The sequence below is a fragment of the Neopelma chrysocephalum genome, unplaced genomic scaffold (assembly GCF_003984885.1).
Source record: "Neopelma chrysocephalum unplaced genomic scaffold, ASM398488v2 Primary Assembly neopelma1_59, whole genome shotgun sequence".
Lineage (NCBI taxonomy): Eukaryota > Metazoa > Chordata > Aves > Passeriformes > Pipridae > Neopelma > Neopelma chrysocephalum.
In genome coordinates, this window is record NW_020897714.1 from 19,966,235 (window position 1) to 19,994,027 (window position 27,793).

Consider the following 27,793-nt stretch of genomic DNA (forward strand, 5'->3'; position numbering starts at 1 on the left):
TAATTTGTTCTGGCTGCACCTCAGAATAAAATCATGAAATTGGTGAAAAACATGGCAACAGTACTAAGTTTCTCTAGGATTTGACCAGCTACATGTGGAAGAAAGAGCTACACATATCCTGAAACCTAGATTTGCTTTCCAGTGGGAAATTTTGAAATTTCATTAACAAACAAGAAAGACAAAGCAAAATTGTTCTGCATCAAAACAAACCCTCCAAATATTGATTAAGACTTTGATTTTTCAATATGAAGTTAGTTAAGCTCTGCTTCTCACCTCTCTCATCCAAAACAGGGCTTCTAGAGGACTTTGGAAGCATAGAGCATCATATTCTGGGCAGCTGTCTTGATGTGTAGGAACCCTGGCTGTGGCATTGTCAGACAGACATGGGAGTGGACAGAAAGTAGGCAATAGCTCTGGAAAGCTGCTTGGTTTCTATTAAAAGTCTGATGAAATTAAAACGCTCCATATCCTGACCAAGGAAAATGTTCAGGTAATGATCTCAGAATCCTCCTCCAGGCTACACAAATATTCCCACAGGATAAGCTGTCGCAATGCAGGTGCTGGCTTGCATCCCTGGTCTGTTGTGCAAAGAGTTGTGCCCCTTAGCTTTAGATGATTACGATGCCTGTGTCTGTTTCCAGATAATCACTGCATAGGGCCTTTTCACATCCCAGAAACTGCACTAGTGTGAGGACTGCACCTAACTTAGAAACCTTAGTATGATCACTTTTTCTTCTTAAAAGCGAGCCCAAGGTCCTTGACTCGGGTGTGAGTAGCTACAATGCAGTCATATAAAGTTGCATGAGGTGAACACTACAACTGATTTGTGTTGATTTTAATCAGTTAGATGCTTAAGCTCTTCATTGGAGCTGAAGTTTAGCCCTGTATCTGACTTGACTGTCCTTCAGATGACAGATAAAATGACAGGGATGAAGATGATACATAGTCCAGATCTAAGCAGGTATGGGAAAAAGGTCTTGCGTAAGACCTATAAAAGGAAGGACACAATATATCTGAGTTCTGCTGAGCAGTTGTGGCCTGAAGAAATGAAACTCATACAGGATAGGAGTTGTCTTTTCCCCTGCAATGATCAGCTACTTCCTAGCTTACAGGTCTTCCAAACCTAAAGTGCTTGGAAGGCTGGTACGATCCAGACAAGAAGAAAGCTGTGACCCACTATGTAACTAACAATTAGTGGCTATAGGAAGGCATTAGACCTGACAGCTGCAGTCTGGCTGGAGGGATTTCCAAAGTAAGCAATCCATTCAGAGGCATTAACCCACCTGCACTCCCACGTGCACAGGACAGCCTGCCCAGCAGACCACTGGGTCACAATTTGCTTTTCTCTTGGATGTGTCGTGAATGGCCACCCTTAAAGTGATATTTCTGGGAAGAAGACTACATTTTAATGACTTTGTTCAGTAGCTTCCCCTGTCAGTGTGCAGTTTGTGCTGCGGCCACAAGACAGAAGGTGGTGCAACCAGTACTTTCCAACGGTGCCTCCTGTGAAAGTCAGTAGAGGTATTAGCTGAAGCAGGATTGGACCCTGAATAAGCAGGGGAGAAAAAAGCACCATATGCTGGAAGGAGATGAGTATTATGTAAATAATAAGGCATAGAGACATTTTGTAAGTGGGTAGGCCAATCTCATTATTTATCTACAATTAAACTAAACTGTGGGGTCATATCATCCTATTACAGCTAGCAGATTAAACTCAGGCTGTCTCTTTTTGTTATTGTTTCTGATGGGGTTTTGGAGCTTTCTTAATTCAGGTCAAAAAATGAGAGGCTTCTTCATAAGCATTTTAATTAACCAGCTGAAGAATTCTCCTGCCCCCAGAGATTCACAGTACCAAATCCAGAGCTCAGACTGTCATATTTCAGCTCAAATTGTGCTTGTGCCCTTTTATTCAAGTCAAAAACACAGACAGCAAATCAAACCCACCCTCCTCCCTCATTGACTACTTGGAAAAAAAAAAAAGTATCTTGAAAGTTTGATTTTTGACCTAAACATGTTCTTTGCAATCTCCAGTCCATGAGGACCATAATGTATGAGGAAAGCGACCCAAACCTGCAGAGAAAAGCCCTTTTGGCCGGACCTTGTGGCTGTGCACACTTTATCACAGGCATCTTTCCTTCCCCAAGCCATCATCAGTGTGATAGGGTCATCCAACGTTGTCTCATGGCTGAGTAAAACCCCAGTCCTTTTGCAGGGCTGTTTGGTGCACTGCCCTCCCGGGGAGAGGCGCTCAGTTGAATGGTTGGGTTTCTAGGGAGCGTGCTGCTCCTCAGGCAGATGAGGAGCTCCTTCCTGGTCTTTGGTGGCTCTTGCTCACATTCTCTAGGTTGCAGCAACTTTTGGTAGCAGTCCTGCAGCACGCTGACCTTGCACCACAGCCACCCATCATCCTAGCAGGTTTGTTCGGGGAGAGGAATGGCACCCCCCAAAATGGACATGGGGGAGGAAGGCACGCCCCCAAAGTCCCCCACTCCCCCGCATCCTCCTCTATGTGGAGCTGGCACAGATCCTGCTCCTTTCCAACTTGTGGGGTAGTAACGAGCCGTAAGGGGGGAGGACATTGAAGACCAAGTATGGTTTTGGGAAGGGCAGCAGCTCCATGTGGTGAGGAGAGAAGGAGAACGTGCTGGGCAGCCAGGCAGTTGTCAGCTGTCCTTGCAGCGGTGAGTAGTATCCCATAGCAGGAAAGGAAGCAGAGAGCTTTCTTGGCATCAAGCTCCGAGCCTTTCAAGAATAAAAATGTAGTTTCAGGTGAATCAATATGGACTTTATTTAGATACAATTTACAGTCAACCTTATTTGTTTCCCTGGTGCTCAGTAATTAAGAAGAAAAGTTTAGAAGAATAGACTTCCTAAAACCCTGTTGTGTGCTGTCACTCAGGGAACAAGGCAAAATACCCTTTTTTCTAGCCATGAAAAAGCTCCTGTCAGGAAAAGAACCTATGTGCCAGCCACATAATATTAATAGTCCTGGACATGGCAAGGGTCAAGGGCAAAAAGTGGTGGTCAGCCTAATAAGGCTGGATGTTGTAAAGAGATACTATCTGTTAAGAAACATGGCTTTGTGGCTGCAAATGTCTTATTTTCTCCTCTTCAGGAAATTTCTGATGATAAAGACAGTTTGAATTAAAGTATGATTTAAGGAGAAGTGATTTACAAGCAAAATGGGGAAGGACTACCCTGCAAGAGACACCTCATAGCATATTTACAAAACGGGTTTAATATTATGAAGAAATGTGTTATTTGACCAGATTTGCTGGTATTTCTTGTCATCATATTGCCATTTTTGTTTTTTGTAGTCCTCCTTCTCTGGGATAGTCTCATGTGAAGTGATTACCTGATGAAGGATAGCTGTCTCTCCCTCGGTGGCTTTATACATAATGTTCAATACTTACTGTGAAATCTGACTTGGGAGCAGGAATGAAATCAACTTCTGTCAGATGCTGAAGGCCACCAAAGTTGCCAAATTTTTCATGTTTCCTCCACTTTGCTCGCTGATTCTGAAACCAGATCTGGATAAAGGTAAGAAAGAAAAGGCACAGAAATTAGGAGAATATGAAGGAGAAACTTCTCACAGCCAACTACTTTCCCTACTCTCTAAATGATTGTCATAAAACATTGACATCCAGCTCAGCAGAACCAGGGGTTGAATCTAATGGAATACAGTGGGTTTGACAGCATCTTTCACACTGCATAGCATGTGGGATCTCTGGACTATCATGACAGACTCTTTTCTACCACAGCTCACAGAAGATCTAGAATCACTCTAATCAAGGAAAGACACTGTTGCAGCTCTTACAGGCCTCTTCTGGGAAAGCAGATCCTTCTGTGGACAAAGCTGTGCAATAGTCAAGGCCCATGACATTCTGTTTTCCCTGTTTTCCCTAGGAGGTGTGATATGTTGCATGACAGGGCTATTTTGCACTGTTTCCACATGAATAGACTGAGAAAAGATCTACCTGGATGCTTTGCTGGGCTGCAATAAAAATGTGCCACCAGTGGAGATGCAGTAACAGGGTTCTTCCTATATTTAGCTGGTAGCATTTTGAAATTCACATAAGGGAACTAAGCAAAAGACCCAAGGGGATCACTCAGCAATCTATGTTGTCTGCCATCTCTTTGGCCTGAAAAACAGACAAATAATTTTCTCAGGGGAGTTTCTTTCATCTATTAGCTGATTTGACCAGTCTGACTTCTGGAAGAGATATGCATGTATTTATTGTGAAATGGCAGTAATGCACCTTGCTGCACTGTTGTAAAAAGTTGAATTCCACTTCCACTGTAGTTTCTATCTGGCTAAGGGACTGGCTGTTTGAATGTAAGCAATTGGTTCACATGAACACAAAGTGTTAGTGATCAAAATCAGATGCAACTGGATATAAATATGTATGTATTTTAAACCAAATAATGAACAGCTCAATTATTTCTGCATCTCTTGCCCAGGAAGTAATGGGATCGTCAGGAGCCCTCTGCTGTATTACTGATAGTTAGCAATACCTGAGGTCACTGAAATGACAGTTTAATTTATCCGGGTTTGCATGTGTTTGAGAACTGCTTAGTCTGCATGAACTCCTCCATTCCCTTTCTACCATGCAGGAGGTTTGTGGTGGAATAGCACCACTTAACACTGACAAAGTGATTGAGGGAAATGGGGGACTGAAGACAACATTCAGCCTCTGAAGTGCTCCTTCTAAAGTCTGCACACAGGATAAAATTCTCACTTTATGGACTTACATTTTTTTAATAAAGGCAAAGCTTTCAGTCGTTTTCTGGTCTCTTCTGCCCAACCAGCTCTGCCACACACTTATCCCTAACATGGTTTCTCAATGCCCACTTTTCCAGTGTTCCTGAGCTATGGCACTGAGATAGAGCACAATATTCCCATGTGTGTTCACAAAAGTCACACCAGGGGCAAATGCCTCTTTAATCCTGACAGAGATTTCACAAAAGACTCATTTACCCTCAAAGTGGTCAGCAGGTTGTCCAAGGAAACAAGGACTAAAATAGAGTGCAGAGGGAGGGTGGTATGCCCCATGTTGTAGGAATGGCCTTCATTTGTTTTACTAATTATGTAGTTCAAATTCACCTTTGTGTCAGTAAATGGTTCCTATGACATACCACCTTTGAAATGTTGCCATGGGACACCTGTTGCAGACCTAGTTTTTCATCTACTAGCACATGCCGTTTGATCTGCTCTGTTTTCTTAATCCACGCAGGTTGTAGGACCAAGGCAAGGTCTTCACAGTGCCATGTCATCAGTGACATCAATTACCTTAATAAACCAAATACATAGAAACATAGAACACTAGACTGGTTTGAATTGGAAGGGACCTTCAAAAGATGATCTAGTTCCAACCCCTCTGCTGTGGGCAGGGACATCTTTCACTAGACCAGGTTGCTCAAAGCCCCATCCAACCTGACTTTGAACACTTCCAGTGATGGGACACCCACAACTTCTCTGGGCAATCCATTCCAGTGTCTTGCCAATCTCACCATAAAGAATGTCTTCCTTATCTTCCTAAATCAACCTTCTTTCAATTTAAAATTGTCACTAATAATCTCATCAAAAAAGATGACTTTGGCAGCATCTTTTTTTCCATAAGCCAGTGTACTCTTCATTAACAGAGATTCATATCATCTTTCTCACAGTTTTGCAAAAAATCAGTGTTTGGCTGACGAGTTGTCCTGTTTACCCTTTAAGTACTGACACAACATTACATTTCTTCAAGGCCCTTGGAATGTCCCTTGTGGTCCAGGATTGATTTAATATTAACACTGATGATCCAAAGTGCTTCTCAAGCAGCTTCTTAAGAACTACTGGAGGTAAGTCACTTAGATGTCTATATTTACAACTATCTGTCTGTAGCAGCTGCTGTTCAACATTGTCCTTATGGAAAGTGTTGCCACCTTACCTGACATAATTCCAAAGATAGAGCAGAAATTATGACTCAGCATCTTTCCTATTTATGCCATATCCTTGACAGTCCTACTGTTTCGGTAAAGTAGCAGGTCAATATAATTGATTACTTTTGGGTTTGTTTTTTTGTTCTTAATCGACTTTTATTGAGTTTTTGATCTAGAGTTTTTCTGACCAAAACTTTGGCCTGTATCCTCCTGCTTTGCTTATTCATTTTTTTTAATTTCTTGTTTCTAATGTTTACTCATCCAGCATTCTTCATTTTCTCTTGCATGTGATATAATTTCATCTATTCACTTAAGCTGTTTCACAGCAGTCATATCTTTTTTATTGGTTGGAGGACACAAGCTTTTTCACAGTTATAAAATGTTTTATTTGATTACCTGATTGTTGTTCACATTTTTTTCCCCAGTTAAATTATCTTTCTGAGGTGATTTGACTTATATTGCTTTAGCTTTGCGAAAACTATTATTTCAAAGTACCAAGAACACATGTGAATTCTCAGCATGCTATTTGGTTTATAGGTGATAAATGCAATCAATCAAAATTATAACAACTTGTAACTTGCACCTAAGTTACTGTTAATTTTCAGTTCTGTAGCTGATTTCCCTTTAGCAGCTAAGATGAAGTCAAACACAGAATTTCCTGTGTCATGTGTAACCCTATCTGAATTGGTTATTTGTCATCTGCAATTCATACGTCGGGGACTTTTTACTTCCTTCATTTACATTTCAGGTTGATGTTTCCCATAATAACTCATTTTTGTTTTTCCCCATACAGATTATAAATAATTTTTTAAAACAGAAAAGTGCCCTGTTCTTTCCTGTGATTCGTTGTTCTGTTGGGAGCACTGCCTGGTAGCCCAGCTCGTGCCTTATGCCATTGGAAATGCATTGTTGGTGCATTGATATTGCTAGTAGGCATATTGTGGCTATGCAGTTCCAATTCTCCCTGTCACCTAACTATGAAGCAATATCATCATGGTTAGTCAACAACCTCAGGCATGTCGTAGTCAATAAACTGCTTCTTGTTGAACTTTGATTGTTGGAGTGGGATATGTGCATAGAAGTGCATCAATGATTCTACGATTATGGCAAGAAACTGCCTTGTGCAAAAATCATCTCAATAGTGCCTGATAAACAACATCAAATGTCAATACACAGGGGTATGTACATTTTAATGTAGCAGATCTCATATGCAGTAAACATCTGGGGTCAATTTTTAGCTCAGTCAGCAAGACTATATTACAACTGAGGGAAACTGGATTACCTTCTGTGCACTGAAATTACAACAGAGACATTTATAGCCTGTGATACCAAAATACAGAACACTAAAGAAAGCATTTTCATTTGGGCAGCTATTTTCACATTTTTTGAGACCCTGTGGAAGATGGATGTGGATGACAGTTTGTACTGGATGAATATTAGCCCGTAAACAGTTGATAAATGACTAATAAATATTTTCATAAATGGACGCTCTGTCACTACAGAGTCCGACAGGTTGCTCATAACCATCTGTAACTCCTATTTGCTATGCATTTAGTATGCTTAGGGCTCCTGCTAACCCTTTGATTAATCCCATTTGGTTAGTCACAGCTGGGTGACAAATACTTCTTACCTATTTGTAAAAGGAGAACAGTGATACTGGCCTTGTCTGTAAGGTAAGAGGGAGGTCACGTAATTCATTAGCATTGTCACCCAGGCATAAGCTATTAAGAATGTACTCTGAATAATGAATTGCTGCAGTGAACATAGCCTTTAGGAGACACAATATACCTGAACTCTGGCTTCTGGGAGGTTTATCTTTGCTGCCAGTTGATTGCGAATATGGACATCTGGGTAGTGAGTCACTTGGAAAATCCTCTCCAGTTCCTGGAGCTGCTCAGCTGTGAACGTTGTCCGGATTCTTCGTTTCCCTTTCCTCTCAACTGTGAAAACAAAGAAAGGCGTATTGCTTTTTACAGGAACAAACTAACAGGACTACAGGAAGATTCAAAGAGCACATTGCCAGGATTACTTTGATGGTTCTTGAATATCTCCTGTGAGGGAGACTCCACAGCCTCTCTGGGCAACTGGTTGCAGTGCTCAATTACCCATCCCTATCTTTTCCTGTCATACTGATCTTACCAAGCTTTCCTCCAGCTCTGATGTATTATTTTATTGCATTGTCACTCTACAAATTTGGATGAATTTTCTCCTCCCAACAAGATCAAAGAGTTTCCAAAATGTGTGAATATTGTGGAGGGAAGTCAATCATTACAGACTGCCTGACCACTGTTCTCTTCCCATACCATTCCTTCAGCAGTAGGGATAGCCAGCAGTTTAACTTTGCAGTTATAAAGAAAAGGTATTTTTCTGACTGCACCATTGTGGTGTGTGGACTTTCTAAACAAGCTTAACCTTAATAACTTAACCTTAAAACAAGGCCTTAAAACCCATGGGGAAGTTTGGGTGTTGTGAATTCCTCAGGGGACTCATAGACTGCTCCATTCCTTCACCTGTTGTGGTGACCACGCTAAAGACGTCCCTCGGCACTCCTATACTGTTTTGAAAATGCCCTCCTACACCAGGTATTTTATTTAGTTCATGAACTCTGTGTGACACTTGGTGTAAGTTAAAATAAGGTCTAGGTTGCTCTGAAATGATGCTGAAGGGCTGATGTCTTTCAAGGAGGAGGGGAAAAGAGCAGCAGAAGTGAGCTCTAAGGCAGCTGATTTGCAGAATGTGGAGTTCAGTCTTGTCCCAGGGCTGGAATCCTCTCTGATGCACAAGTGGAGTATCTTCCAACTGACATTGAACGACCAGCACAAAAAGCCATGCTCCAAGTGCAGTGAGTCACAGGGTTTCTTCTACTGAGCTTGGAAAACTGCAGCCTGATAGGAGCATAAAAATTCTGATATCATTAGTGGCTATGATGAGTTTGCTGTTCAGTGACCTGAAGCAATTGTCAATGAAACCTTGTTGCTCAAAAAAATGACTGCTTTGAATAAGTGCTTTTGGTCTTCCGTGGTCTGATGACAACTACCAATTCATACTATGTAACTAGATGCACACCCTTCCTAATGGGAACAGTAAAACAGCAGTCCTTCAAAGAAACTTTGTGCTTTTTTTTCCTCCCTTTTTGTTCATCTATTAGCATACGCTTTTCCTTTTGAGGGCTAAAACTGTGAAAAGGTAACTAAATGCCTTGGCCAATATAAATTGGGCCCTGTGCCAACCAGAAAATGGCATTTTTCATCTCTAATCAAAACCTCATTGTGACTCTGTTAACACAGAAAATGAGGAATAAAAATTCTGTCCATTGACTTGGCAGGAAAGAGTCTGGGACATGATACCACTACGAATATTTCATCATTTCTAAAACTTTTGGGTACTTTGAAAGGAAATCAGTCATGCAAGAATAACCGAGGAGTGTCATTTATCATAAACACTGTCAATACTACCTTGTCTCAGAAACAGCCTAATAAAGCTGATGTCCAACACAGTTAAATCCATGTCATTAGGCTTTCCACCAGACTATCAAAATACTACTCACTAAACTGCAGCACTTGCTTCAGCCCCCAGAGAAAAATGTTATTTACATTGAATCTTGCTGGCACTACTGGAGCAGAGCTTTGAAATGAGAAATATTTTTGTGTGTTTATACTGAAGGTATGAATGGGCACTGTCTCCTAAGAAGCCCTGATTACATCTACTTCAACCTTTCCAAAAGATGTCTGTAAGGGGGTTTATTGCTACATCCAATAAAGGGAAATATCAGTGCTGACAGTATGAATCTCAGAACACTACATCCCCTGTAGATATGATAGGGTTCATGGCTCATAATGGTGTTTCTTGTCTGGAAGATTTTCACCTCACACATCTATGTGGGGACTGGCCTCCATATCCTCCAGGGAGATACTCCAGAGAGGCAAGATTGAGTACCAAGATGGTATTTTGTCAAGCATATTATGTTCTATCATACAGTAGTGAATCTCTCTGCCGTATTTGTATCAATACGATTTATGGTATCTACACTGCTCTACTACAGGGCAATTCATGTAGTAGATCCCCACAACCAGTAAAGTTTACCCTAACCTTGTCACAGTCTCAGAAATTTGATGCCTCCCTGAGATGTCCTGTATGTCTCTCCGAACACTGAGCTGAGTTCCTGCCTCTATCCAGGGTAGAAGACTGGCTCTACAAATCTGGGAGAAGCTGCAGTCTATCTCCAGCATTTCCAGAGTGAAGCAAGAAATCCAAGCTCAAATTGTGACCAAGCTCCTTGTCCCTGTGGTCCCAAGCGTACAAAAATATCTGGGATGCTGGCAGGGTTCTTATCCTGCCAGGTTTTGTATGCCCAGGCAGCCTGTGTACCTTCTAGCAACCAGAAAGCCTTCGGAAGAAAGAGAACAAACCTGGAAGTTTCTGAATTAGAAAAAAATTACCCCCCCCCACTAGATTAATGAACTGGATTATAATTTCATGACTCTGCAAAGCAAGAAAGAAACTGTCTACATTTTAAACCATAAGATGTCACATCAAGTAATAATAAAAAGGTGTATTTTAGTATTCTATCAGAATACAAAAAATAATGATTTAGTCCCTTCTGTCTCATACATTAAGCAGACTTGGTTAAAAGAATTGGGGTGACTGAACTGAACCATGATGAGATTGAAGTAAATGCCAAAGACTAGCTGGGTCAGACCTCATTGTGATAGGCACCATGCAAACAGCAGCCATTAGTTCTTGTCTTAGGCAGGACACTTGGTACAGAGTTTATTGGATTAATCGACCTAGACAAATTCAAGAAATCAGTTGTCACAAACAATGTTATACCATTTCTGCAGGGCTCAGGTGTGGACTAAACTCAGTAGTGAAGATCATGAGTTTAGAAGGAGCCGCAAAATCTTTGCTGCAAAGAGTACATGAGAATGAGAAGGCAAAGGCTGTGCACAGCTGGTGTAGATTTGGGAAGCAACTTTTAGCTGAGCTGGGACACCTTATGGTACTTGAGAGACAGATCCATTGCCTTGAACCACACAGTATTTTCAGCTGCTGGAAATGGGATGGGCAAGGCATCTGTCGGATAATGGCTTACTGTATTCTGTGCCACTACCATCTAAGAAGCATCCAGGATTAGAGAGCATGGCTTGAGAGAGAACTGGCTCATGAATTTCTGGTGTCTCAAATCAGTTTCTTTGGTGTGAAAATGACTCAGATAACTTGGTGATGGGCAAAAGAAATTCACTATCAGTTCACTCTGATATCCTTCACATTTTTCCTTCTTGAAAGGTGAACTGTCTTACAGACAAGACTCTTACATAAGGGAAGAGTCTACACAGTGCTCAGAAGTGTCAATCCTACTGAAACTAGACTTTTCAAAGCCAAAATTCATCAGATTGAACGAAATACAGTAACATGAGGTCAGTTATGGGCCAGTAGAGACTGAAGGACAGCTATGATTTCAACTAGAAATGAAATTAAATTGCTAACAAAATAAAATCCTGTGAATTAGTCAAAGCTTTTGCCAGTAGGAAATCTAGAAAAGTGCATTTTTTCTATAAGTAATCATTCTATTTTTATTTTTTTTTAAACTATTAAGAAATAAAAAAAATCTGGGACTCTGTGTTAACGTCTACTCTTGCAAGATGATACTTTCTCTGACTGTAGCTGTGATACTTCCCTTTGCCTTGGGACCTTAGCTTAGAGATCCCATAGCAAACAACAGCATTCAGAATTACAGTCTAATAAAGAATGTGGGTGGAAGATATAAGACTAGAAAGTGTTGGAAGTGTAACATTGGCTTTTCAAATGTGGCTATAGAGTCTCTGGGGAAATAAGACTCTGTCTGAGTTTCCTGAGCTATTTTTTATGTAAAAGCTGGGGATATTCAAGTGTGCTTTTATGCTCTGTGAAAGTCATTTGCAGGTTAGCTGACTGCTGAAGCCAAGCCTGAAAATACCAGGCAGCTAAATATGTCAGCCTTTTCAGATGCTTAGAGATACAGCTGTCTATACATTGCCTTGCTGTTGACATTGGAAGGGCCAGATTCTCCAAGCTGATAAAGCAGTATAGCTCCTTTAAATTCAGTAGTAGGCTCATTTGTCCTCTGCAGATCTGCTTTGTTATTAGGTCAGACTCGGAGCAAGTTGGGACATTTGAACTTTGTAGAAACAGAGATTCATCTTGAAGGTGCAGAGTGGAAGGATGAGGTCAATGGCTACAAGTTGCAGCAAAGAAAATTCTGATTACAGAATAGGAAAAAAATGTTTTCATCATGAAGGTAGTCTGACATGGGCCTGGAGAAGCTGTGATGTCTCAGTCCTTGGAGATATTCTAAAGTTGACCAGACAAAGGCCTAAACAATCTGATTTAAGCTGGCTCTGCATAGATTTGGGGTTGGACAAGGTGGCCTCCAGAGGTTTCACCCAACTTCCTTTTATGTAATCTCTGACCTACAAATACCCATGTAGGGTAAAGCCACCCCATCATTTATTCCCTAAAACAGTAAGGGAGTTTAAGTCTTTAATACTGTGCACAGCTCAAAGAGTCTGATTTGCAATTGCTTATATACACAGTTTTAGCTTAGCATATAATGGCTTATTTTCACTGTCCTGTATAACACAGTTTCAAGATATTAGAAGTACGAACAAATCAATACTGAATACTGAATACTGAATGCTTGTACATGTCTACTAACATTCACAGTTTGCTAAGTAGAAGTTGTGCAGCTGCAACAATACCATACTTGGGGCAAATTTCTTCTGGGCTATCATTTGTAGTAGGCAAATAGCCTATGGTACACCTTGCACTGCTGTTTCTCAGCTGCCCTGCATATCTGAACCAGCTAGAAAAATGTTATCTCAGGGAGATCTCTGCAGTTGCATTCCCCATTTGCACTTACCCCTTTAGCAGGCTAAGACTGTTTCGAGCCTACTTGGTCTCATTACACAGGTGCATACACTGGAGGGATAAGGAATTAAAAACCCAGGAGAAAGGCTGGAATTTAATGCTGGCACATATTTGCTTTGGAGGAGGTAAATCAGATGGGTGAAAACTGCTTCAATCCTATTTGTCATTTCTGGACAGGCACACTCTCACGGTATGGGATAGCCAGATCCAAAGATTTTGTTTCTTCTTTGACAAGGAGAAAGCAGTTACATAAGCAAGCAAGTGGCTTTAGCTACACATCCTCAAAAATACATTTTTGTCTGTGTAACAAAGTTGACTGTATCGCTTGTTTCTCAGAAGCAAATTCAGGTGTGTTGCAAAAGAGCCTCATTGTATCTGGTTAAATTTTGTTTTCTCCTTCTTGCCTTTTAAAAAGATGTTCCTCACTCTTCTCTTCAATTAGATATATGGGTCTCCAAGCTAGTTCCTTCCTGTGGCTTTTGTGAATGTGGTTATCTTGTGGTGACCTTCTGCCCACGACAGACAGCCCCACAGAAAAAAAACACAGTTGCAACTCTATCAAAGGGTTATTACACGGTACTGATGGTATCAGGACAAAATGTTATGCACAGAGATGTGCCCATGGTATTCCCTCTCCTAGTTAAAGAGGTGGCTTATGGCTTTCAAAAGAGCTTGTGCTGCAATATTTAGCTGGGAGTATTGCAGTGTGGCTAATCTTTATTAAAGTGGTTTTTCAGCCTTTGTTGAGAAGCACTAGCGTTGCCAGCAAGACTGATCCTAATTGGATAGGTACAATGTGCTCCAGATAAAGCCTCCTGCTAGTGAAACGCAGCATTTAGCACCCAGCTGCTGACTGTTCAGGCATTGCCAAAATTAAGACAGAGAAGCACAACTTGAACTTTTAAAGTCTTGACTTCCTCCCTTCAGTCCGCAACTCCTCGACAGAAAGTTGCTTCCACCTTGGTATTGAGAGCAGTGCCTTAATCACTTGACAGCAAGACTGAAATGCAGAGAGGTACAGACTTCAGGTAGTGTGAGCAGCAATGTCAAAAATATCAGGCCGAAAACCTGTTTAGGCAAGCTGAACAGTGGTGGCCAAGGGAGTTTCTTAGTCTACTTGTCAGAGGAGTTGGCAAGGAGCAGACAGTATGTATGAAACCATTCATGCGAACAGTTTGTTGTGGAGGATTGTGCTCACCATCAGCCTCAGCCCCTGGTGAATTTAACCTTTCTCATCTGCCAGCAAAGTGATGGCAGTGTTTACAAGTGCTGCTGTCTGAAATGGTGTTATGCATAACTCTGGCATGGCCAGTGGTCAGCAGAACATCTGAAAAATGAAGTGCGCAGGCCATGGTTCGAGGGGCCTCAGCTGACAGGGGTGTGTGTCAGTTTCCATCACTCGAATATCAGAGAATCATAGAATTGTTAGGGTTGGAAAAGACCTCTAAGATTCTTGAGTCCAACCATCAGGTCTGTGCCTACGCTGAAGAGCCTGCACCTTCATGAACTCCTTCAGGCCAAAGTAGATTTGGGGTACATAAATGTGTACGTTCCCCATTCTGCTAAATCTCAAACTTGAAATGTGCTTTCAGTGAATGTTTAACCATAGTGAAACTTCATCTTAAAAGAAGTGGCCAGCCTAAACCAATAATGGTTCTCAACAAGGAAAACAGGTTCCCCAACACTCTTTCCACACTGTCTAGTCCAACACTTCTGTGAAAAACCAGCCATTTGATCAGGGAGAAAGCTGAGCTTATTGCAGGTTTCACAGACAGCCTGTTTTCTACTTTATTCCTGCTCTTCAGGGTTCTTTGTACCTGCAGACATCTAGATATCAATCAGGCATGCTTATTTACATCCCTGCCTCAGAGTCTGTCCTCCAAGAAAGCATAACTCCATCATTATTTTGGTATGTAGTTTCTGCTGTTTCCCCTTTAAACATAAAGGCCTTGCTAATACAGTAAGTAAAACATCTGCCCTCAATTTCAAAGAACAATAATTAAAAGTAGCATATCCCGGGGACATAATGAAAAGTTCTAGGACAATTTATGCGATGCCAAGTACTCATTAAGACCTTTGAAATAAACTTATCAAGATGTGCCATCAACTTTACAAGTGGTCACGTTACACAGATTTGACCAGCAGGAACAAATTAACCTCTGAGTCCTGTATAAGGTACCCTTTGGATTCAAAATTCCCAGAAAAGAAGAGACTGCTTGAGGAAAGCATTGAATGCTAATATTTGCTTTAACTAAATAAAAGTCCAACCCCCAAAACCATGAAGAAACAACACAAATTAAATTTATGATAGTCCCCCAACTGCTGACAGCTTTGCTTTATTCAGTGCTTACTTGTATCAGTGAGACTTTTATGTTTGAAGGGCAGGAGAAAAGGATTCAGGTTTTGTGCCTTTCATTTAATATCCAGGGTGTCCTTATAAACAGTCAGTCTTCAAAGAGGGAGAAAAAAAAAGGACCACCCTTCAACAATGCCTCAGGTAAGCCCACCAAAACAAGGTCAATGGTCTGGGGCATTTCTAAATGTATATAGAGGAACACTGCACTTCAGAGACACAGGGCTGCAGGGACTATTCACACAGATAAACAAAAGACTGGTAAGACAGCTAATGGCAGCCAAACTATACATTTGGCATTCATTTTTTTTCCTCCTGCTTTTCCTTTTCATTTAGAATGCTTCTTTTTGTTCTGCAGGACAGTGGGATGCTTGTGCCCTTTCTCACAGTCCCATTGGCATATTCTGGGCAGCTGATATTTATCTGGGACTGTGATTATACAGTGTTTCATTGTCTCTTGGGTGTTTCAAAAGTGCATTAAGATAAGTCAGCATATTGGGGAAAAGGCTGTTTCGTGAGAGATAAACCATGCTGTTTCACAGGGGTACATGGATTTTACCATATTGTCCGCAAATGAACAGTACAAGTGAATTTATGACTTCAGAGAAAACGTGAACACTAAGCTAAAGATGTCTGCAACTGGCATTAGTACAGAGGGAACATGATTTACACTGGAATTTCTCCAGAACTGACATTATCTCTATGCTTTCCATTGTCTTTATGACAATTGCCATCGGAATTTGTCACTATGCTTTGGGATCACAGATGCTACCATAATAATAAAACAATTAGATTAATAAAAAGATCCCTGAGCTCCCAGTCAGCATGGTGCAGAGGATTTTCACTCTGGAAATATTTAGGTGATGTTGACTCACTATGGCAGCCTCCTTTACAGCGAATAATGAAGACATGAGCTGCAGGAAATAACATGAGTCCCTGAACCACCTAGGCTTCACAGCCAGAACCCCTCAGTTTCTGGTGGAATTAGGAGCTAGTTCTGTTTATTGAAGCATAATCTATCCTGTCCTTGAATTATTGCTCAGAGAAGGTATCCCACAAGACTAGATAACCACCAGCGTCTTAAAGTGATGCTGCTATCTGGCTTCTCCACAGCACTGATTGTTCTCTTGCTTGAGCAGAAGACTGGAATCATTACCCATGTGCAATGTTGGGCACACTGACCCATTGCCTTTGAAAGTAAATATTTACATTGCACACACACACACACACAAATGTATACAATCAGACCCAGTTTGTGTAAAAGACATTGCAAAATAATTGTGTGTAAGGATTTGAACTAGGCTGAGATCTTGTACATGGCAGTCTCCATCAGGAGCTGCCACAGGTCAGGCAGGCATGGGGATATGTTGTTTTCTCAGATTCCAGTGCTTGACTGTTGTGAATTGGTCAAGTCCCAAGGACATCAGAGTGAAAAAAGAGAACTAATTAAAAGGAAAGTGGGAGCTCAGGATTTGGGTGTTTACATACTGTTGAGATGCTGAGCGACCGCCACAAGAGTTTGCCCTGCTTTAGCAGCAATGGTGGTTGCACATACCAAAGTGGCTGCAATTACTCATCTCACAGAGAGCTGGCCCAAGTAGAGTCTGTACTGATGCTCAAAGGCCTCCTTTAGAATGATCTCCTTCTAAAACGGGTTTTATCAATGCTGTTTCCCAAGAATCCAGGTTTTCTGAAAAGGTTCTGCTGAGCTGTTCATGAAGAAAGCCATGCAGGTGAAAACACCCCACATTGAGGATGAAGGTTCCCAAATTCAAATGAGGGCTTAGCAAAATCAAATGCCACTGTCAGCATGTCTCTAGTATATGAGAGCTCTTCTCTTTTTTTTTGCTTACAATGCAGTCTCTAAGTTCAAAGTACAAGAGGCATTGCTCCCTGCAAATGGTTTGTGATAAGGGCATAAATCTATTTAGCTTAAATGACACTGCATTTCTAAACCGCTTAGTGGCAGAAGCCATTTTTGTGGGAAAACCAGATTTTTAGGGACACTTCATTGATACAGGGTTTCCTGGAAATATGCTCCAAATTCATGCTCTGGGTCACAGGGTGCTCTCGTTATCTCAGACCACCTGCCCATGAAGGGGGCTACTGTCATAGCCTCCTTCTCACTTTTCTCACCCTATCCAAAAAATCACCAAAGTCCAGCCCTCCTGCCTCCAAGGTGATTGTATAGTGTTCCTGATTTTTTCTGTACCCTGACAATTAAACAGATGTGTATGCCTAGACGGAACCCAGTGCCCTTCCTCACAAATGATGTAGGTGTTTTATATAGATAGAGGTGGGCTGAGAGAGGGAGGTGAGGGAGCATCCCGCCAAGGGCTTCTGATGTCTTTCACATCAGGAAGGTCTCCTGCTGCTGAGGTTGGTGCCGTTCCCCTGGGTGGTTGTGGGCATCCTCCGTGTGGTTGTGAGGGAGATCCTAGGGACACTTCCATGGCATATGCTATGGGCATTTGGCACTGCGCAGGTGTCTTGTCAGAGGACCCGTAACCAATCTCTAGCTACCATGCCAAATGTACTCTGAAACACCCCAGAGTCGATAGACGTGTAAAGAGAAGTTAATTTGCTATCAGCTTGAGCTGTGAGGATTAGAGACTGCTTCCAGGGATGATGCGGTTTTACCCTTCCTGCAGGTACTGCTGCTGATTTCATCAAGGAAAGGTGACACCAGCCACAGCCAGGGGCAAGAGAAAAAGATCCACCAGCATTTTCCCCTAATGTAAAGTGGAAGAAGAAGGTTGAAGCTCAAGATGTTATAAAGACCAGCATTAAAACCAGGCCTCCAGCTCTCTGCTAAGAATGACACAGTGCATGAACAGGATCCGAAACATCATTGTTTGTGCACTGCGGGGAAAATGCCAATCCAGTTCTTTAGGATCGTCCCTCCTTCATCAGCCAGTTTCTATCAAAGGCTCGATAACTGCGGGAACCAGTAGCCTAGAAAATGGCAGATCATTAAACCTCTGCTTGGTTTCAAAACCCCACAGCCTCCAGGGAACAGATGGATTTTGTTTAAAATGCCTTTGAAATATAAGTTGTCATTGAAAGGGTCTGCTCATCTTGGCTCAGTTTTGTGCAGATAATTACATACTTCCTCCCCTGCTTTACTGATGAGGTTGATACAGACCATGGTGCTGGTCAATGAGGCTAAGTGCCAAGCTGGGACAGCCACCTCCCAGCTCTGGTGTGATACTTGTGGCTGGGGACTCCCTCACACATGAAATATGGTATTTTTATACTCAGAGGCAACTCTGAGTGTCAGATACATACAGCCCTGGCTCTTCTGTGAGGAGGCAACAGGATTTTGCCCTGCTGCCATCAGCTGTGTGCAGCTTACAAGGCAGAGGGAGGCTAAAATATCCAGTTATCTTACAAGGCTTCTCTCCGCATCAAGATTGATGGCTGCCTTGTGCAGGAGGAGGAGGTGACAGCAGCTTGTCACAAGACTCATGTATACCTTAGCAGCAACAGCAGAAACAAAGCTTTTCTTTCAAATGTATTTCACAGAAAGAGTTGTTTCCACTGCCAGCTTGCAGAGTATGGAGCAGGGATGATGTGTGGATCTCCAGGAAGCCAGATGAGTAACCCCTCATCTGTGGTAACATGAGCCCATTAGTAGTTTTCAATTGACTTAAATGAAACTCCTTTTTTTTTTCTGGAGTAAATAATAACAAATTGTGCAGGAAATACTTTTCTGCTGCTACTGAAAACCTGTTTTCTGGAGTGTATGTGGTATAAACATCTGTATTTACCTTTCCTCAAACTCAAAGAACTTTTAGCAATTTTTGTCACATGTTACTAATAAATTGCTGTCTGAATGTTAGCAACTTGTCTTGTTCAGATACCATGTATCCTGCTTAGCCTAAAATCTCTGTGCATCGTATTGGAAAAGGCTATTTGTACTGTCTAGTGCTTTGGCTGAAAGATTGCTGTTTGTTGACACATCCTGCCAGATCTATGCACATAAACAGTTTGCCTGTATGCTTGCTGATGACCTCTCCATCACCCGTACAGTGGGTCCAAGGTGTACAGAACACATTGAGCTGATTAGGCACATTCAGCAGCCGCTCTCCCTACATTGTGCAATGCACATTTACCAGCAAACGGGTGTTGCACAACCCTGGGAGTAAGGCTGCCCAACATAGTAACTCAATAGATTGCCACCCCAAGCAGGAGGGCGATAAACACCCAAAGCAGTCCCTATCACTAACATTGGTAGGGCTGGCAGGCCTGAGCTAGATCTTTAGCTCAAAGGGTGGGTCTCCAGGTTTTTGATGGCAAGAGTGAAGAGTTACCATCCCCGTGACTCATCCAGGAGCTATGGCCATCTACTGTGAGTCAGCCAGTGGAAAAGTTCTGTGATGTCTGTTGCTAGGTATTGCCATGTACATAATTGTAAGATAACAGGTGTGGTTTTTGGATACTCTAAGAGAAAGTTTGGATATAGAGGCACTCACCATGAAGTGGATGGTCCACCGGGAAATCGCACAGCTGCTCTTCCTCTTCTTCGTGTTTTCTTTTGCCTTCCAGGTGTTCACGTCCTATGTCCTCACCCAGAAGGGACACTGGGCTGTCTCTAGGTCTTCTGCAGTGAGTTGCCTGCACTCTCTTTGCTCTGGCAATGGGTGTAGCACATGTGGTGGAGAGAAGCATTTTGGCTGAAGGTAAGTCATGTTCTAACTGACTCCTGCTGCTGGAATCTGTGAAGGACAAAGCACAAGACAGCTTTGAGTAAAGCAACCACCGTTCAGTGCAGCTTCTAGTTCGTGTGAAGAAAGTGGCCTAGATACTGTACCATTCTAACCCAATCATATTTAAAATGGCCTTAATCCTTCTGCGCATCAATGCCAAGATTACCCCACATTACAGGGACAGGATCCTGGTGAATTTGACCACCAAATCTAGCCTGTTCTCTGCTTCCTTCCACCTTAAAACTTTCGATGGTCCTTGTGGGAGATTTTTAAAAAAGGACTGTAGAAATAAGGAGACGTGACCAAATGATCAAGAAACTTCAGCTTCTCTGACAGTATCCAAATTAGTGGTTGCCTGCTCTGAAGAACTCAGAAATACAGTAGATATGAAGCTGCTCTGAAAATCTGAGGGCAAGATTGCTGTGAAATTTGCTGGATGCCAAATGCTTTTAAAAATATGGTCCTTCCTTAAATCTCCCTGTAAGTGCATCTACCCTATAGGAAAATGGGCCAATGAATAGGATAAAGGTCAGTGTCTTCCTCGAATCAGGTCCATCTGTCCGTTCTTCTCCATCTGGGCTGCCTGCTGCTCTGATTTAGGCATTGGACGATTCTAAAGGCAGCCTTTGCCCAGGCTCTCACCATTTCCCATCTACCTTTGTGACGGGCGACACTGGTGATATCTGGGAAGGTACTGGCAGCCAACTCATCTTCATGAAAGCACCTGCACACTCTTGTTGACAGGACAAACAACAGAAGTACATATCAGCCCATTTTCATGAAGTGCAGCTGTAATGTTAGCTTAGATTTGAGCATGGATGTTATAAACAATCTCTAAGGTAACCTCAGCAGGAACCAGTGATGACATGTGCTAGGACACCTGACCCTAAGTGGTTAGGAAATTGGTCACAGAAGCCACAATCTTTCTTCAGCCACGGTGTTGCCTTACAGCACTATCTCAGTGTGTAGCAGGGGCACCTCAAAGATCTTCCAAATTAGTTTTCTGCCCTCATGAATATGGTATGAGTTCTTACTCTTCCTTGTAAATGGACCTTGCAAAGCCATGCAGTGAAATACAAAATGCTGGGAAGCTTTGTGGTTCAAGGTAGTGACTGTCTGTGGCTGTTGGCATCCCAAGAGAGGTATATCAAATACTCCCACTCTCCACCCTCCTTCTTTTCTATATTAAAGCCTTGCCATAAACCCCAATGATGAATGCTTTATGTGCTGCCTTTGGTAGTTGCAATCAAGGCTTAGGCTTGACTCTTCAGAGACAAGACAACTGTGTCTATGCTGCTTTAATGGCAAAACTAGAATTTGCTCTAGTTTTCCTCCATGCCTGAATTTCTTTGCTTGGAAAGGCAGACTAAGAGGCAACACATAAACATAACATACCTATTGGGGAATTTTAGTTCCATGGTTTGCATGACCCTGAAGCAATTGTGACAGTACAGGTTTGTCTGTTATTACTGCCAAAGAACATTAAAATCTTGATGCTATAAAGGACTGCACTCCTGAGCAGTCACACACATCTACGCTCTGGGGTTTGTGGCACTTGTGGCTGGTCCCCTCTCCCCTCTCATATCTAAATGGCAGCAGATGTGAACCATTACAGGTAGTACTGGAAGAAACTTCACTTTTTAATATACATTTTACAGATACATTTTATATATTTAAATTGTCATATCTGGCATTGGCAAAGCCAATGCCAACTTTTTAGACTCGTCAGAAGTTAATTTTCTGAGCAATAACAAGTTCTATTTGTAACCAGCTTTGGATCAATGATAAATATAACACCTGGAGACAAAGCACCCAATTCCAATTCTGCCCTCAGTAAAAGCCCACACAATAGGAATTTTATAGAGGATTGACACTGATATGAAGTTATAAGAGCTCTGAAAATTAGCCAAGACTCATGTAAATACAGGATGGTTGTTAAAATGTTATCTATTCAAATCATCACCAATCTTTGAGTAACCTTCTAAACGCAATTACGTATGTCCAGACATGTAGACCTTAAAAACCTGGTATGAGGTCCACCTCTGTGTTTGAGGCATATTGTGCAAAATGGGATTAATTTAATTCCATTAGTATCAACTAACTTTGAGTTTTCTGGTGAGAAAACAGGTTTTGACCGATATTTGTGGGATAAAGGAGAAGGATAGACCTGGGAGTGATCACAAGCATGGGGCTGGGGTTAAATGATTTGCTCAAGAACTCAGAGGATAGTGTTGGCATAGGTTCTTAGCACCCAGGATTTCTATCTCAGTACCCCATCCCTAAATTAAGGACTACTTGCGTTCCTTTGCTAAATGTGATGCTGTGAAAATTAATATGTTACAGAATGGATGATGCTTATATCCTGCAATAATGCAAAATGTAAGGGTATGCAAGCAAGGTGTTCTTATGGGGAGTTATTAAAGCTTTCTAAGAATGACATTATCATTTTCTTAATTATAGAAGACTTTTCACGTGTCTTCATCCTTCATATACAACTTCCCTCCCCAAAATTTTTCTCTGAGATGCTCACATACCCCAGTGAGAGGGGTAAGAGTATAACTTATGTATGGGCATGGACAGAGTAATTACAGACCGAAGTAGGGAGAACAGGAAGAGAATGGAAAACAGTTATAGGTAGATGGGAAGATGCCAATGTCTTTGTGAGTTGGTGAAAAGGAGTTGAACAATCTGTTGTTTGAGACTGAAGAAGCAAATTAGAATAGCAAGAACCTTAAAGAGAGGCTGAATAAACCAAGGAAGTTTTCTGGAGGATAAGATTAAAGGTAGATATTACAGAGTTTAAAGCACATAGCTGAGAGTTAGGATCCCTAAGGTCTAATCACATTTTCATTACAACCTTCTCTGGTGCTTGTTGTCCTGACCAACCAAGGAGATTGTTGGAAGTTGTGGCTCTTTAGGCAGGGAGCTCTGAAAAATAACCATGAACTGGCATGGGGTAAAACTTCCCTCAGGGAATGCAGCTTTGTTTTGTTTTGTTTTTCCAGGGATGGCAATAACATTTCAGCCTAGCACAACGTGAGATATTTGTTGCTGTCACACATAGAAATGACTTTGACTTGTGGCTCAAAATGGTCTCTTTGGCTTGACTTTCAGTTGTATAGAAAAGGATGGAAAATTTCAGGGAGGATAGCAGGGTTTCACTTTGGAAGCAGTAGGTTATTTCAGATGACATAAGTTCCATTTAAGCCTCGCTTTTTTTTTTTTTTACCCAGGTGTATCCGGTGTATTGTTTTTCCTTAGAATAGGTGGGATAATTTAGTGGTATTGGCCAGGTGGTATCTGTTCAGTTAGACTCCTTCAGTTTGTTTCCTCTTTTGTGATAAAGCTGGGTAGAGTACTGCTAAAAGTGAACAACCACAATATTGACATTTGTGTCTGAAGCAATGGTTGTATTCCTATTAATTTGCATATCTTTAACATAATGGAGCATAACACAGGCAGAATAACAAAATTACTGTATCTGTTACTGCTTTTACTGTTAATTCCTTATCCCAAGCTCTCCCTGACTTGATAAAGGACCTCCTGCAGGTGAAACCTCACTGATAGAAACATCATTTCAGATGTACTTTCAAGTACATTGAAATCATGTTCCTAGGAATTTCAGAAGAATGATTTTTTTCTGAAATAAACCTGATATTCTTCTCTGTTTTAGATGAAAGAGTTGGCACTAGGGAGGAGATCAGCCCATGCTAGGTGTTTATTTGGGTCCCTTGCAAAGGCCATGGTTACCCCTTCTAGGTATTCTGAAAAAAGTATGAGAGGAAAAGCATAGACTGCATACTAAAATGTCTCCTTGTTCATTATTTGCTTTTTTAACTTGGTAAGAGTCTTTCAAAGATTTCAGTAGGCTTCAACAACTGGAGCTCCAGGTTGTCCAATAGTTGTGCTTGTATAGTGAACTCCCCAATGTCTAATACTGCAACTGGGAAGCCAAATGCTTCAGAGAAGACTGCACACTCCTTACTCCAAATCCCACTGGAATTACACTCACAAAAAATGTGAACTTAAAAGTCAGGCCCAGAGATCTCCTCATATATGATCAAGTCCTGCCCCAGCTTCCTATGAGAGGCTGGCACTGTGCATCACAACATCCTTTTTGCCAGAGACTCATAGAATAGTTTAAGTTAGATGCAACTTCTAGAAATCATCTGGTCCAGCATCCATGTGTTTCCTTGGGAAGCTTTGTCTATGCCCCTCATTTGGAATCATAGGTTGGAAAAGGCCTCTGAGATCAATGAGTCTGAACATTAGACCACTGAGTCCAACCATTTCTGACATTCTGCATCTTCTGTTTCTCTGATCCTACCCATCTCCTTGGCTCATGATGGCTAGATTTAGACTTCAGGTGTGATCTTGGTAAGTAGTCTGTCTACATCAGATGATGATTCTTCGGCCTCAGTATTTAACTTACAGTAGCCATGAGTATGTATGTAATGCCATACAGATCTCATATGCCATATGGCTCTTCCTTCCTCTCATATAGATCATGGCTTTGTACAGATACATACCACAGGGGATGTGGGAAATGTTCTTAAAATCCATAGTAAGATATAACTCAACCCTGACCTTTAGTACTTCCTTCTTTGCTGCAACTGAACTCTTATGAGAAAGCAGCTGAACTTGCGTCCCATCTGGAATTTCCAACAAATTCCCTAGCTCATTTCAGTTCCCTGACCTTGGCCAGCACTGAGGCATACTAGATATGGCTGACTATTTACACAAGTTGTTTAATGTCATTGTTATATGGCATGAAGTTAAACAACTTAGATGAAATACGGAAATTATCCCTAGATGAACAGCATAGGGTATTGCACTTTTGAAATAAATAAAACGTACCTGAATAAATCACATTTCTGTTCGGAAAGCAAAGGGTAATAAGCTTAGGTATCTCTTTGATGTTAGTAAGAAACAAACAGTGAAAAAGTTTCTCATTCATTTTCTTTTTTTAAACATCCTTGATCAATTGCAAAAGCAAAGTACAACATTTTTGAAGATTTCTACATCTTTCCTGTTTTCTCACCTCCAGTAACAGTCAAGTGAATCTTCAAGTGTGTATACTGTTCTCATTAGTTAACATTTAGCATTGTCTTAAGTATTTTAATCTAACCTTGCTTTCTAGCAGGGGTGAGAAGAGTCATTATATTCCCTTGGTACAGCTAAGTCTCTCTCTGTCTAGGTGATGAAGCAAAGTTAAAGGCAAGGCCTGGCAGTTCTGCTTACATTGCTTTCAAGGTGAAAAACTGACTGTATGCTCAGGTAGAGCAATTTGGGTTGAGGCTGCACTGGAAGGCAGTAATACAATCCTAGGAACCTACCATGTCCCACATACAGATTTGTCACAGACCTCGTGCTTGGAGCGGTGCGCTTAGCCAAGACACGGAGTGAAACTGGGCTTCAATATATTGATCCTGAAACAGACTTCATATAAAAAGGTCCTGTCTCTGCCGTGCTTCTCTATTCCCAGAGAAGAGTCTCATGTACTTAAAATGCAATTCTATGGTCCGTGTTATGAACAAGCACTGACTTAGTTTTCAGTGGTGTTATCCGTCTCACTTTGGATCCAGTGGCACAAAGTGGCTGCTGTGGGCCCTCAAGAAAGGACTTTCAGCTCACAAAACCTCACTCCTAGAGCTCACACCAGCATTTCTCCCCTTTCATGATGTGGCACCTGTGTTCCTTTGGCACACAAGCCCCACTGTATTTGTACCAGCATCAGCTTGTCCTTGTCCACTCCTACAAACTACCAAGCTCTTGCTTGTATCAGGACCAGTGGTCCAGTTCCAGTCTCTAAAGGCAGCTTTAGGAAACCTCTGAGCACTCTAGTTCTCCAACAGTACCAGTTGTGAAACAGCCAAGCAACACTTGCCCTGGCCTTCAACAATCTTGTCTATCTTTGAAACAGCCCTTTCTTTAAGCAGGAGGCTGTACCTCAGATGACCTTGAGAGGTTCCATCCAACCTCAATTACCCTGTGGTTCTGTGAAAAATCAGCAGCATGCTATCCCTTTTCCCCATACATAGGTTTCCATGGAAAGCTGCAGCTACTGGCACAAAGGCAGCAGTCAGATACTCAGCCCCAATGCCTGGGGCTTCCCCAGCTGTGAGATGTGTGGTGGGCTGACTGTCCCATGGTCAAGAGACAAGTCTGTACAGAGTAAGTGAAGTTATCCTGTGTCAGAGATGAACAAAAAATCTTGTGCAAAGCATAGCAGTGTTAGGGAGCTCTAGTCCAACTGGTGACTAATGTTACACTAGTGAGTACTTTCCTCCCCCCCTTAGGTCTTGTTTGCTTTCCAGTCCAGGTCAGTATCCAGTTTAGACATAAAAGGAGATGAAACTATGCGAATAGACAATGGTTAGTTGGACTGCCAGGTTTTTGGAAAAAGACTCTCTCCCTTACTAATGGGTGGTTCATTCAGTGTCCTGGGAAATGGGGTGCTGAGCCATGAAAAGACCCATATTACAGAAAATAAAGTGTAGCATTTAGCTTTGTTGAAAGCAGTTGAGTGAGAGGTGAGTGAAAATTTTCTGTCGAAACTACAGGTCATTTTTCAGTTAAGTGGATGTGTTTGTATACATAAAACATATCCTTTTCATGGAAGATGCAGATTAAAAAAGAAGAAGAAATATTAAATCCAGAAAATGTTGGGCATCGGTCTTTGTTTAAGGAAAAAAAGAGACTATCTCTCTTGTTGACTATTTCACTCAAGGCCAATGTAGCTAAACTGCAAAAACTGAAGTCAAAAAGGCTAATGCAGTTGCTGCTTTGCTCAGATCAAAGTCATGAAAGTTTTCTGCTAGCTGCTTTTATTTAGTTCATGAAAGAACCTAGTGTCCATGATGATAAGCAGAAATGATTAAACATATCTACTTCCTCTTTTCTTATTCCAGCAACTGAGTTCTAAAACTGCTTAGCTACCATTACCCTTACAGACCATTTCTCCTGCTTGAGATGAGTGGTCAGATTTATCAAAAGAGGGTGCTGATATGAGATTTGGCTGTAATTCCAGAAAACAGTCAACTCTTGATATAAGTGAAACTCCAAAAATTCCATTAAGTTTCAGCAGTTTTAGGCTAGTTTCCTGAATTTGAATACCTGTCCTTACTTATGACTGGCATTTATTTGTCTATTTTTTTTAATAACATGAGTATTGTTTCTTAAAGGGAAAGACACGAGGATGTTGTATTTGTTCACAATAGGTACTTCTCACTGTTATTGAAGACAGCCACCTGCAATAGCTGTTCAGGTTGCATACTCACCTCTCCAATGACAGTGGGGCTTTACAATGCACAAAACCATGGAGCCCAGTCTACTGTGAGGTTGAAAGCAAATTATTTTTTAAATATTATTTCTGTATATGTAATGAATGATTTGTACCTGATTAAGGAAATACTAGATTCCTACAAAAACTAAAGAATAAAAATTCCACATAATCAAATGTGACAGCTCTAGAGGTTTGTAAGAAGGAGAATTTTCATTAAGTGTTATAACTGGTACTTACCAACAGCCAGTGGTGACCCTGCTTTTAGGGATGGAGATCTCTCAGTGTAGTTCCTTCTCTTCCTGGTTTCACTGCTTAGGACAGTGCTGGCAGAAGGTTTCTTTAAGATTTCCTCAATGGAAAAGGACAGGCTGGGCTTCCCCTGTCCAGCACACACCCGGGGGTCCATCATATTCCTGCCAAAGTGGCCGTGGGGCAGAGAGTCCTCTCCTGCTCTCCTGGCTCTCGGAGCACCCTGAGGAACATGCAGCTGGGATGGTGCTTGTCTCTCCCCACCCATGCCCGGGTGACCTGCCAGAGCACTCGGGGGAGAGACAAAGGCGACCCACAAGTAAGCACACACGCCTGCTCCCCTCTGCTAATCAGGCCGGAACCAAGACC

General features: G+C 41.7%; 1 protein-coding gene and 2 long non-coding RNA genes across 5 annotated transcripts in view; 2 read left to right on the forward strand and 1 right to left on the reverse strand.

The window, feature by feature from the left end:
• The first annotated feature begins 907 nt into the window (after positions 1-907).
• On the forward strand, positions 908-10,469 carry LOC113966252. 3 transcript variants are annotated; one of them, XR_003533753.1, is made up of 4 exons: positions 908-961; positions 3,318-3,540; positions 5,668-5,841; positions 10,099-10,469. It is a non-coding gene; the product is annotated as an uncharacterized LOC113966252 (long non-coding RNA). The 3 variants fall into 3 exon arrangements; XR_003533752.1 differs by lacking the exon at positions 908-961 and having other exon boundaries at positions 2,628-3,540; XR_003533754.1 differs by lacking the exon at positions 908-961 and having other exon boundaries at positions 2,628-3,540; positions 5,748-5,841.
• On the reverse strand, positions 1,600-27,584 carry ISX (intestine specific homeobox). The gene is made up of 5 exons (XM_027680699.1): positions 27,413-27,584; positions 19,657-19,899; positions 7,711-7,862; positions 3,414-3,530; positions 1,600-2,742 (listed from the first exon to the last, which is right to left on the reverse strand). The coding sequence occupies exons 1-5, from the start codon at positions 27,582-27,584 to the stop codon at positions 2,506-2,508; spliced, it is 921 nt and encodes a 306-aa protein (XP_027536500.1). The 3' UTR covers positions 1,600-2,505.
• LOC113966251 overlaps positions 19,340-27,793 on the forward strand; it is a 121,906-nt gene continuing 113,452 nt past the window's right edge. Inside the window, exons 1-2 of the long non-coding RNA XR_003533751.1 lie at positions 19,340-19,574; positions 19,730-19,863. This is a non-coding gene — a long non-coding RNA (uncharacterized LOC113966251). The remainder of the gene's footprint in view (positions 19,575-19,729; positions 19,864-27,793) is intronic.